The sequence below is a fragment of the Sander lucioperca genome, chromosome 23, assembly GCF_008315115.2.
Source record: "Sander lucioperca isolate FBNREF2018 chromosome 23, SLUC_FBN_1.2, whole genome shotgun sequence".
Lineage (NCBI taxonomy): Eukaryota > Metazoa > Chordata > Actinopteri > Perciformes > Percidae > Sander > Sander lucioperca.
The window spans coordinates 7,728,981-7,741,412 of NC_050195.1; the positions used below are offsets into that span (position 1 = coordinate 7,728,981).

Sequence of the window (12,432 nt, forward strand, 5' to 3'; positions counted from 1 at the left end):
TCTCGCAAGCTCCAGTTTTCCACTCGCAGATCAGTCTGGCATCTTGAGATAGAGAAAATTTGGAGCCAAACGATCGACCAATCAGCGTTGATTTTGAGGCGGGTTTAGGTGTGACGCAACGAGAAGCGACTGTTCAGTCTAAACAACATGGCGGCTTCCACAGATGAGATGAGTGTAGCTATCGTGCAAGTTTTATCCGAATTAGAAAGTATTCCTTCATTGAAAGAAGAGCAAAAAACAGCACTGGAGGCTTTTCTCGGAGGAAAAGATGTTTTTGCTCTTCTCCCGACTGGTTTCGGCAAGAGTTTGATATATCAACTGGCTCCGCTAGTCGTGAAGAAGGTGGTGATAGACAGATGGTTTATGCAATCAGCTAACCAGTATTTTCGCCCCTTCTCAAAAGTTCTCCAATGGAAAGTTCCGGAGTCAGGTTATTAGTTCTAGCCCTTTCATTGTCAACTGCTGGTATGTTTCTCAAGGAATTTTGATTTGATACTAATTAAAGTAAACATTGGCTAAAGGTACAATATAAAAGCCAAAAATGTCATGGAACACAAACTCTTATAAGACCGTCATGGTTGTTGTGGGGGTTGTAACCAAGTAATGAAAAATAAAAAGTATACAACTCCCAAACACTAACCTAAACCTGAAAACACATACATTATATGTTCTGGAAATGCCAGACACATTTTACTAAAAAGTGCTGTTTATAAAATGATAGTGCATTTACTTTTTATATACTGTATAAAATATAAAGAGACAAAATAAAATGAAGTTGAAGGTATATAATGTAACTGAGAGGAAATATACAGACTCAACAACAGAAAGCAAACCATAAAGTTAACAAACAGCAAGAAGAAATAGAAGGCCCAGATCCAATCTGTGTAGATGTCTGAATCTCTAATATACAGATGCTATAAATGTGACAGATATAGGGCCACAAGATAGTGACTTGTCAGCCCTGTTCCTCCACCAAAGATGTGGCCACATCACAAGCTTATAGTTGCTTTAACAAGCACTAACAACAACAACAACACATGCAATGGCATGGAGTGAGGACAATAAAACGATATTGAAAATTGAAATTCAGACTACGCTAATAGAATTGGTATAATAAGTCATTTAACCCTTGTGTTGTCTTCCTGTCGACCTGCAATTTTAGTTTTTCTGGGTCAAAATTTTAAATAAATGAAAAAATGTCAACGTTTAGGTCGTCTTTTTCGACACTTTTTCCAACGTTTTTGTCACCTTTTCCGATTTTTTTGCAGATTTTTTTCTGCGCTTTTGACGTATTTGTTGGGTTTTTTTCCCCACGTTTTTGATGTTTTATTCGACATTTTTTCCCCTTTTTTCAACATTCTTTTATCATTTTTTTCAAATGCTATAAAATTGAATAAAACACACAAATTCAATGAAAGTAGTGAAATTTGACCCGAGGACAACAGGAGGGTTAAACAAACCTATTCATGTTCCAGATCAGAAAGTCAACTTACATGGATTGGATCAAGGATCTTTACAGCCGCTTTACTTCCATCAAGTTTGTTGAGCACCTTGTAGACTTTTCCGTAGGTCCCTTTCCCAATTGTCTCGATGATGTCCCAGACGTCAGTGGGATCTGGAAAGTTGTCAAAGACAATCGATTTCCCTGGTTGTGGAAACATTGTGAGAAGAGATCTCCTATGAAAGAAAAACCAATGGGTCACTGTTAGAAAAGAGAAAGGTGGCAGCTGGTGGAGAACCTGCAGTATGCACAGGCTGACGTGCTTATTAATCCATACGAGCGCAGATAAAGGAGATACAAAGCCTGAAGTTTTCACAAGAACACAGAAAATGATGACCGGATATCCTATTTGGTAATCACACGTAAATGTGTGATTTTTTTTCTTTTCTGAAAACACACATATTTCCAATTCTTTAGCTTCTAAATACAATACTGCATACTGTATATGCATTTCTAGGTGTACAGTGTAACCAGATGAGTGGCTTATCCAGTTTTTAAAGTGCTGTCATGCTGGTTTGTTTGGGAATTAAAGTGGAACACATAAGTGTTTAACTAGAGGATAATCCACTGGCTGCTGGCTAGTTGGGGGTTAATTTTGGGGGTTTCCATAGAGCTGCATGCTGCTTTAGTGTTAAGAAAACATACATAAAAGTAAATAGCCGTAATTATGAGCAGGTGAAGCTGTAAAACTATTTTACCTCCATCAAACACACATACATACAGGCAGTAAACATGCGTTCACCTTCCTTTACACTTTGCAGCCTTGTAGCTGTATTAAAATCAGGTAAATTCCTAAGGCTGGTTTGAGCTCAAAGTTAGCAAAGTGCAATGTTGCACTGCATTCTTTTGTCTTTATCTGAAAGGACTCCTGTATGTCTCAGAAGACTGGGTATGTAGTTATTTCTAGGACTGATATTGCATTTAATATATACTGTAACTAGGTGCTGAATGACACCTTAGTTACCTCAACCATTAAGGTGTTTTATTATTGGGATATTTAAAAAGGCAGAATAAACACTGATGCATCATGGCATTCAGTAAACAGCAGCTTCCTCTAATTTCATAGTTAAACATTCAAATCATGAAAAGTTGTTGCTGTTTTTAAACTTTTAAAGCTGTGTTGTAAAGGTGCCAATTTGGGATTGTAAGTCTCATTTACATAAAATTGTTCAAAGACGGTATCTGATAACTGACAACGGCAGAATTGAGAATTTTGCAATTCATGCACCTTGTGTCTGTTTTGTTCTTGCCTAAACTCTCAGTGTCCCCATGTTGTTGTTTTTTTTATCTTTGTGGATTTGGACCATTGTTGTAACACGTATCACACTATGTTAAAAATCACAACCTAATACTATAAACACAAATGCAATAAGAGAAAAAAACAGGACTGTATCTTTGCTTAGAAATGTGCAAAGGAAAGTTAGTCAGAGCCAACAAACTTATCACGTAGGAAAGCACTGCTAAACCCTACACAAACACCTCTAAATACACTGTTCATAGACCCTTCGAGATAAGGGTGCCTGTTGCTGCTCTCACAGTGTTGCATTGAAAACTGAATCCACACAAAACTAAAACCATAATAAAAGCAGAGAAAAATTGAAACAAACTTACATAGTTTTCTAAATAAGACTTGAAACATTTTGGAAACATAGTTAATCCATTTCTGTGCAAAAGGTTAGCACGGGAGCAGTGGTGGGCCAGCCTGGCCTGGCTGTGAGTGTAAACCACAGAGGAGGAGCTAACGCCAGCTAATCTCACTAGCAATTCCCCTGCTCCAGTGCTGCCATTGGAAACCATCTCTTAGTGGTAGAAGATACGATGGGATTAGCAGGAATTAGCCTGTTGCAGCGTGAGCCTTTCCCCATATAGACGCCCATCATACACAAAGGAAAGCTGGTTAGAGGGCCTGAGCGCAGGTTGCCGCAAAGAACCATCTCTCCTTTTATTACCCGTGGCCACTTTATTAACGTTCAAGGAAGATTGCCTCTAAGGGTGCTTTCACATCCCAGCAGTTATTTTATCTAAACTAGTTATAATTATTCTGTAGTTTGATTAACTGTGAAAAACTCACTCTAGAGCAACAGAAAACTGGTGCACATTAGGGCTGGGCGATATGGAGAAAATCAAATATCACGATATTTTTGACCAAATACCTCGATATCGATACCACAACGATATTGTAGTGTTGACTATAAATAATCATCAGTAATGTGGATATAATGACTAAGTGGGTAAAGGCAAATAACAGAACAGCTACAACAGTCTGGTAAGTTCAGAAAATGACATCACTTTACTGTAACGCAGCCTTTAAAACCAGGAAAAGACAACACTTATGCCATATTACGATATTACGATATCCAAAATCTAAGACGATATCTAGTCTCATATCACGATATCGATATAATATCGATATATTGCCCAGCTCTAGCGCACATATGTTATTTTGCAGAGATATCAGTCATTACTTATGCTGCAATTAGACTCCTGTACATGTGCATCCATGTGTAGTTAATTGTACTCATGTTAGCCTAATGTACAGTGCCTAAGTAACCTGCAGACATCGTCAATAATACATCACTGCCTCTATATGTGACAACATGCTGTGACACATGAGACAGGAGGGCGAAACCTAAGCACTCACACTGGACACCTCCAACAGGAGCACAGGCTGCAAGGAAATGACCTCTTAGAGGAGACAGTGTGTGTATGTTCGTGTGGGGTTATCTAACCTTGTCCGCCCTGGAGCACTGGCTGGTTGTCACTATTAGTTAGTTGTTAAAGAATCTGGCATTAACCACAGTCTGTGTACAGGTGCACAAATAATGAACCGCACATGTATGGCTGAGCCTGTATTTACTGTATAAACAGATGCACGACAGTTTTGAAAGAATGAATACAGTTTCTATGAATCAAAAAAAAAAAAAAAGTCACATTGCTTCCATTGAAAATCAAAGATAAGATCTGTTCTGAGTGATGTGTAAGTGGAGGTTTGGCCACTTGAAGTTCTTCAAGGAAACAGAAGATCCATTTGGCGTGGACTAATCTGTGACGCTGATGAGTGGGTTACAGTTTCGGCTTAACTTTGGCACAAGAAGACTGTTGGTCTACAAGCCAAGATAATCTGGCTAGCTGGACACATCAAAGTGAAAAATACTTTTACTTACGTGTGCATGAGTTTTGTAAAAGACACACTGACATGCAAGTACTAATGGAAGCGTAAAAATGAAGATCCTAATGCTACATCAAGCAGACAAATCAAATGTTGATTGTTTAGTTCTTGCTGCTTGCTAACAAACAGTAATTACAGTATTTCTACTAGCATTCATCATTAGAGGGCATTCTGTTCTGGATTCAGGTCTAAGAAATGTAGAAACAGTCTGACAGTATGCAGTAGTAGATGTAAGGAGTCTACTTCTGCTGAGCAACTAATAGTAGCAACTTACACTAAACATACAAGCCATGCTGCTCTGTACAGATTTCCATTTTGGCAAATAATTGCAATGATCAATAACTATTTCAATATTAATAGTTACTGACCTTTGTTCGCTTTGTTCCCTCTCACCATCATCCATCAGAGACACATGGATGGTAAGGGTAAAGCATAGATTTAGACACATACAAACATGCACAGACACACACACATACTGTATGCACAGGTAAACACACATACATACAGCTGCAATGTGCTAAGCCACTCCCAAAGGTTGCAAATAAGGAAACCAAATGAAGGAGCCATGCTTGCATTCTGATTAACTAGAGAAGCAAGTAAAACATGCACACATTCTTAGGCCAGCCAAACTAAAAATGTCTGTATACGTTTTTAGATTTTAGCATGAGTACCATATTTAGTGAAGTAAAAAAAGCCATAAGTCATCATCATACTTACACTGTGCATTTTACATGCTTGAGTATCAGTTGTGGATGATAGCGTTAGCAAGCAGGAGCAGGGTGTAGTTCCTGTGTGCCCCAACCTCCTCTACTATAATATATTATACATCAAGAATAAGGAACACAATATTGCAGAGAATGCCAAAGTTAGGCTCAATGAATAAGGTAATTAGTTTTAGCACGAGGAAGTCCAGTAGCAGCCGATGCTTCTAATAGTGTCATGAATTATCCCGTAGAAGACAAGCTATCAAAACAGGCCAGAGCATGGACGACAGCGAGGAGCGAGTCAGGTGCAACAGGCCATGACTGCACTAGAGTGCTCTTAGCATCGTTTAGCAGTGTCCCATTACACGACGGGCGGGCACTGCTGGGGGAGAGAGCCGCTGTGGGGCTGATCCAGTCAGAGCTGACTGAGAGTTCAGTTCAGGTCTGATGATATCTGAAGCTTGGCTCAAATAAATTCAGTTTGCGCGAAGAAGCATTTTTTTTTTTTTACAGCAATTCAATCATTGCCACTCATTTTGAGATATTTGTAAACAAACATGGCAATCGATCAACAATACTGATATCTGATAATTTGATTAAAATGTCCTACCCCAACCGACTTGCTTGCAATTTACCTGGAAATGTAGCATTTCCCCAAATAACAGATACTTGTTTAGACTCCAGAAACCACTATTTCAACATCTGTTTAGTTAACTTATACAGAAGAAATGTTAGCAAGCATCGCTCTCTAAAGCACTAGCACTAACTTTCTACTCCTGTTTAGCTTGCTAACACACGAACTGTTAGCACACTAAACCGCTATTTTCACAGCCGTTTAGCCACATTAGAGCTATTAGCAAAACCGCTATTTTCACACCTGGTTAGCCACATGGTAGCTAGCTGGTAGAAAGCTAAACCATAGCATTATTTTTCACAGCAGCTAAAAATATAACACCTGTCTATCTTGGTCACAGCTAGCGTGTTTACATTTTTAGAAGTGTACTTAACATTTGCTAATGAATTATATCACATTGTTAAAATGTATAATTACAAATGTCATAATGTTGGTGGTGGTTACTGGTTTGGCTTCCTAGAAAGTTAAGATCCATTATCCTAATGAGCTAATTACTAACATGTAAAGCTGCAGACTTGATGGCTTATTAAATGCGAATCTCATTCCCTTTAATTATCATAAAAGCTAATCAGAGATCCAGTGAAAGGTCAATGAAAAACATATTTGTTGTGTTTTTTAACACTGTTCTCTGTTCTGCATGTTTAGATGAAATGTGTTTTTAATTGTGAGAAACTCTGCCACTAACAATTAATGCTAGGGATCAGCTTTATTGGCCAAGTGTGTGTGCACATAGGCTAACGTTACAAGGAAGGTTTTTTGCATTGCTCTGTATGCACAGAAAGCCATAACAGCTAAGAACCAGAACAACAACTGAACAAATAAAGGGAATAGACAGGACTATTATATACACAAGTATGTGGAAAAATAGGTGTATAAATAATGATAATTAAAATGTCTATTTACAAGTTAAGTGTTGTTGTATGTTGTAAATAATAAAAATAGTCCAAAGAAATACATATTAAATAAAATGTGTTTTCATTAATAATACCTTTTCGATGCAAATAACACTTTACAACTTTTCCCGATCACATCCTGTAACAAACCTCGTCATGTAGTGGAAAAGCTAGATTTCATGCAGCTATGACCTTCCCTGCAAATTATTGATTCTGCTCAAACTGTCAGAAACTAATTGCTCAAGCAGTGAAGCTATTTGTGTATCATACAGACTAACAGATGGCACAGTGATTGTTTTACCCTAAACACTCAGAGGCATGTATCCATCAGAAAGAGAAACATCTCGTTATCCAACATTAGATTGGTATATTCACCTCGTTGTTGTTGCACCAACTCAGTCAACAATTTGAATTCCCCATCTATCCATATGTACATCTATATAAAAATAAAGCCTAGGGTACTTGATGTTGTCCTTAAGAGCAGTAAATGAAAAATGTATTTTGTAAATTTCTATTGTTTTGGCTGTCATTAACTACAATAAAGGGTACAGTTTAACATCATGAATAATTCTTATCAGATATGCTCACACTGAATGAGACTTTATGCTTTGTTGGGATTCAAGAGATTTAGAAAGTCCAGTCCCTTCTACTGATAAACCAATCTCCCTGCAGTCTAGTCTTGTAGGCACCTTTCAGGTCTTTGTCGTTTCTGCACAGTATTGGAACATGACCCTAATTTGCAAGAAAGCATATAATAGCAGGGTGAACTCTTGGAGGCCTTACATAGTTGAAATATTGATGACAGCTGCTCAGAATAACAAATATATGGCTGCTCCTGCTGTGCTTTTTTGCCTTTGACCTCTGGACTGTGACTGGGGCGCTAACAGGCAGTTATTTTTTTGTATTTATTTATTTGTTTAATCTTTTATTTTTATTTTTTTTTAGGAGTGAGTTTGTTGTCAACTACAGACAATGGCCCCAGAACCCTCAGATTTATGAACATTAGAAGGTAGGTATTGACATATGATAGTCATGCGTGGGGAAAACTTCTATCTCAACTGATACTCATACTGTAATGAGATGATTCTGATATCTTAACAAGTCACTGGGATAAAAGATTGACTTGTTGTTTAGTTGTCTCTGAAAAGAAGAAGAAAGAGGAAATTGAGAAGAAGTATAGAAGACACCCTATAAAAACTCTTTATCAAATGGCTGAGGAGAGGATGTAATTTTTCATTTTTAAAAGAGGAACTGCAATAGGTCCAGTGCTTTGACCCTGCCATAAAGCCTCATCAATCAGTCAGCTTTGGGGCCCCTGGTATTAGCCAATTATATTTCTGGGGGCCAGTGATGTCTCTGTCCATTACAAACACACTGCAAATCTATGCTCTGTCTTCACCTCCGCCTCCTACCAATGACCCCTCCTCCTCGCTCTCCGTCTGGGAGGGAACCCGCGTGATCAACGTACCGACTTAAGTGTGCCTCCCTCTGGCACAATCTCTAGGCTTGGGAGACGGCAGCAAACCAAGCTAATTTCCTGCTCCGCTGCTTTACAAATGGCTCCTGTAAGCTGAACCAAGACCAAGGCTGGGGATGCATTGATGGCCATAATAGCCATATGATTGGAGTGGGCAAAGGTCCAGCTCAGTGTGCAGACTAGACTCACCTACCTGCCCCCTGCCTCACCATTTGACTAGTATGAGAACAGAAATATACAAATGATTGAAGATGTCTGTAAAACAAAATGATCATTTTCAAAATGATTTCTTTTAGTCCCCTTTTTGACATGTTTCATGGTAAGCAGCCATTGGATACACTTTCCAAAAATCAATAAAATGATTGTGACGTTATTAGAGACATGACGAGATTAAACTTGACGAGATTTCTCGCCAAGGTAAAAAGTGTCTTGCGATATCAGTACACAAGTACAGAGCAGCAGCCTTGACATTAGCATAGAAAATCCTCTGGCCTTTCTCCAAAGTTGACTCTGAGTTTACTTTTGCAGAGCGATAGCGGAAGAACAAAGCTGCCTGTAAAACCCAGTGTTAGAACGTTAGAGAGTACCGCCCAGGGGCGATTCTAGGATCAGACCTTTAGAGGGGCTTAGCCCCTAATGAGAATGTGACACGGATACAGTGCCTTGCAAAAGTGTTAACCCCATGCTAAATCAGTAATTTCATTAGCCGATAATCTCTGAGCTAGCTACTGAACAACAACGTCAGCTAACGTTTTAAGTCACAGTTATAACAACCAATTTGACACAATGTTCTAACATTCAGCAATTTTAGTTGTTTGCGTTTCAATTTGTGTTCTAATCTGCACCATGAAATTATCAACTTCTTCTCTGGGGACTACCAACATTAAACTTCACAACCGCACTCCGCTCTCCCTCTGACAGATTAGATAGAGCAAGACTCAGCCAAAGGCGGGAGTCTAGCACAACCACCTCCGACTGGCCAACACTACATTTCTGTTAACCCTTTCCTTGACTGGGTTACAGGTGCATAGCATTGGCAACAGCGACACAGGGTATTAAACCTGTTTCAAGCCCTTTGAACCTGTAATTGTTTGTCTTCTGTCACTAACAGACACATTCACAAACTTTAACTTGAAGCACTTACATTTTTTTTATTATTATAATTGTTAGGGGGGGCTGAGACACACACGCATCCGCAGCATGCAGTTCACTTTGGCACTGTCTCTCGCAGGTCACTCTCTTTCTCTGTTAAAATGAGTCGGGAAGCGGACAGCAAAACCTAACTTTACTTTTAATGATATTAAACAAAGAGATATTTTCTCTCTTCGTCCTATAATGGTCATGAATCGATACTAGAGTAGCCTACTTCCTTGTTTAGAAAATAGCATCGGTCTTCACAAAAATCATCTGTTGAGTGTTTGATGGCAATTTCTGCTTAGAACATAATCACTGTGAAACAATAGTAAAATAAGCTTTATTTCTCTGTCTACTTAAATTCAAGTACAAAACATTTGGTCTCAACTACTACTAACAGAAAACGCTTAGTTACGTTGTAACCTTGGTTCTCTGAGTGAAGAGACTCTCTCTCCACCATACATATGTAATAAGCAACAGTGTTAGTGTTAGTTATACAGGAGACAAGCCAGTCATTTGAATAAAGGACTATTTTTCCAGTTTTATTTCTTCATTGAAGTTTTTATGTAAAATAGTGTTAAAATCTCGTCTTGATCTCGTGAACCCAATCTCGTGTCTCGTCTCGTGAGCTGGATGGCTTGTCACACCCCTAGACGTTATGTTCTTCAGATTTTCTAAAATTTTAGCTTCTGTAGGTGTCAGTCAGTATACTATGCTAATTGCCCAGTTCTTCTCTTATTAGTAGCTTTATGGATGGCAATGCCTCTCAGTTGGTTGGCCCACCACTTGAGTCCAGACTGAAATAACTCAGCAACTATTGGATGGACTGCCTTAAAGTTTTGTTCAGATATTCATGGTCCCCAGAGAATAAACCCTACTGACTTTAATGATCCCCTGACTTTTCATCTAGCGCCACCAGCAGTTCAAAATGTTCCCTTATCCAGTCAAATATCTCAACATCTACTAGAGGGATTGACACAACATTTTGTACAGATATTCATGGTTCCCAGAGGATGTATTCTAATGACTTTGGTGATCCTCTAGCGTGACCAGAAAGGAAGGAGGTATTTGTAGTTTTGAGTAAAATGTCTCAACAACTATTGGATGGATTGTCTCAAAAATGGGAAATCGGAAGTTCGGAAATTAATGTTGCCCTCAGGATAAATTAAAGGCTAATCACTGTACGATACCTTAACTTTCAGTCCTTTAACTTTCAAGCTCAAAATTCACTGCTAGACATCAGCATGTTAGCATTTAACTCATAGCATTGTCGATAGCATAGGTGTACACTCTTAGTCTTGTTGCTTCCTGCACACATTTCAGAAAAGACACAGTGTGGTTAGAAAAAGCAAAGGTAAAGCGTTCAAGTGGAAGGATATACTGTATTTAATCACCACTGAGTTATATTGGAGTGGAAATGCATATTTATTACAACGAAAATGTCATGCAATAGTAACACTGCTGCAAAACTAATACAAGTTTCAGGGTTGTGCAAGAACTTCCTAATGAGTACACCATTTTACAAAGGTCTGCCACATATGCAATATTGGACAAGAACCCAGTGCCGAATGTGTGACATGTTACATAAGCAGTTAATAGGCTTAATTTCCTGACAGGTAACCTACATACTGCTTTGCTGCACTGTGAGCTTCTCACCCACTGATCAGCCGCTCATCTCAACACCGTGAAGAATCATCCTCTTTGACCGATATATCATCTTATGAAACACATAAGATGGCTGCACGATCAAATAATCCTTCTACTATACAGAACTGTACGTCCTTCTACTTTGATGTACTTATTTTAGTCTTCTCATTTCATGCCTGTTTTGACAGTGTCTGAATAATTAATATCATTTTTCAAAATAAAAGTATCCAGTGACGTTGTGGGTAGAAAATGTTTTCTATTTAAATACAGTAGAAATACACAAACTTATGCAATCTGACTGGGAGCACAAAAGATCATTTTCATTCCTTTTGGCGGGGCTGCACGGCTTTTGTATTTTAAATAAATCAAAAAATCCAAGTAATTGCTCAGATACACATTCAAAGCAACTTGAAGACATTAAACACAACAACTAAGCCAGATACTTTAGAAAAGAATTAATAAACAAAATGTCTTACCTGAAATTAAAGTAGCTGTTTTCAGACATGTTTTCAGACCTACTCCGCCGACAGATCATTTATGAAATGTGTTAGGATTCAGAACAGTGTAAGTGGTTGAGAACAATTATGTTGTTGAAAATTAAGTGGCACTAGAATGACAAGTCATTCAGTCTCTTCTAGCCCACTCACTGGACTCTGCCAGCATTGTTATTATGAATATCTCTGCATTCTGTCATAAACTAAGTGAAGTTTCTTGGCTTCTGAAAGAAATGATCAACATTCTCTATGAAAGCAACTAAACTTGGGTTATATAATTGTGTTACACGGTGCAGAGCCATTTACAATTTGATCAATACCTGTACAAAATGCTACAGAGCTAAATTCAAGAATCAATGTTCTTGGTAAAACTGACTTTGACTTCACATTCACACTGCACAGAAAAAGAAAGACAAATGTTCTTGAAATAAAATCTGATTAGCATGGTAGCACTTCCTGCAGTCCTTCAGGCCAAGTCGGGCCACTTTAGAAAGGGGGAAAATATTTGCATGATCTGCAGTTTTGCTGCAGTGGTGACACACTGGGTTTGAAGGACAAGCAGCAGTTCATGAAGGTGGATTGATTGATTGATTGATTGGTTAATTGATAAGGGAATTGATTCAGTCTCTCCCTCTTTGTGTTTGTGCACATGTGGGAATCAATATCAGCCTCAAATTGCTTCTGACGTCAACGCCCCACCAAGTGGACCCTGCTCTGTCCTGCACCACCATTACAAGGTTAATTCAAGCCTGAATGACTTCACTGAGGTTGAATGTGTG

The 12,432-nt window shown here is 38.6% G+C and overlaps 1 protein-coding gene and 1 long non-coding RNA gene across 12 annotated transcripts in view; one reads left to right on the top strand and one right to left on the bottom strand.

The window, feature by feature from the left end:
- Positions 1 to 5,611, bottom strand: part of myo3a (myosin IIIA) — a 69,218-nt gene extending 63,607 nt beyond the window's left edge. For 9 of the 11 annotated variants that reach the window (XM_035998017.1, XM_035998012.1, XM_035998014.1 and 6 more), the window contains exons 1-2: positions 5,039 to 5,057; positions 1,494 to 1,677 (exon numbers count right to left, since the gene is read on the bottom strand). In XM_035998017.1, coding sequence (XP_035853910.1) covers positions 1,494 to 1,661 — 168 coding nt within the window. In that variant the 5' untranslated portion in view covers positions 1,662 to 1,677; positions 5,039 to 5,057. Of the gene's footprint in view, positions 1 to 1,493; positions 1,678 to 3,112; positions 3,310 to 5,038; positions 5,058 to 5,387 lie in introns of those variants that run through there. The other 2 variants (XM_035998013.1, XM_035998015.1) reach the window with 2 other exon arrangements.
- A 116-nt stretch (positions 5,612 to 5,727) lies between these two features.
- LOC116048569 lies at positions 5,728 to 11,459 on the top strand. The gene is made up of 3 exons (XR_004104683.2): positions 5,728 to 5,816; positions 7,847 to 7,910; positions 11,129 to 11,459. It is a non-coding gene; the product is annotated as an uncharacterized LOC116048569 (long non-coding RNA).
- Positions 11,460 to 12,432: the final 973 nt, after the last annotated feature.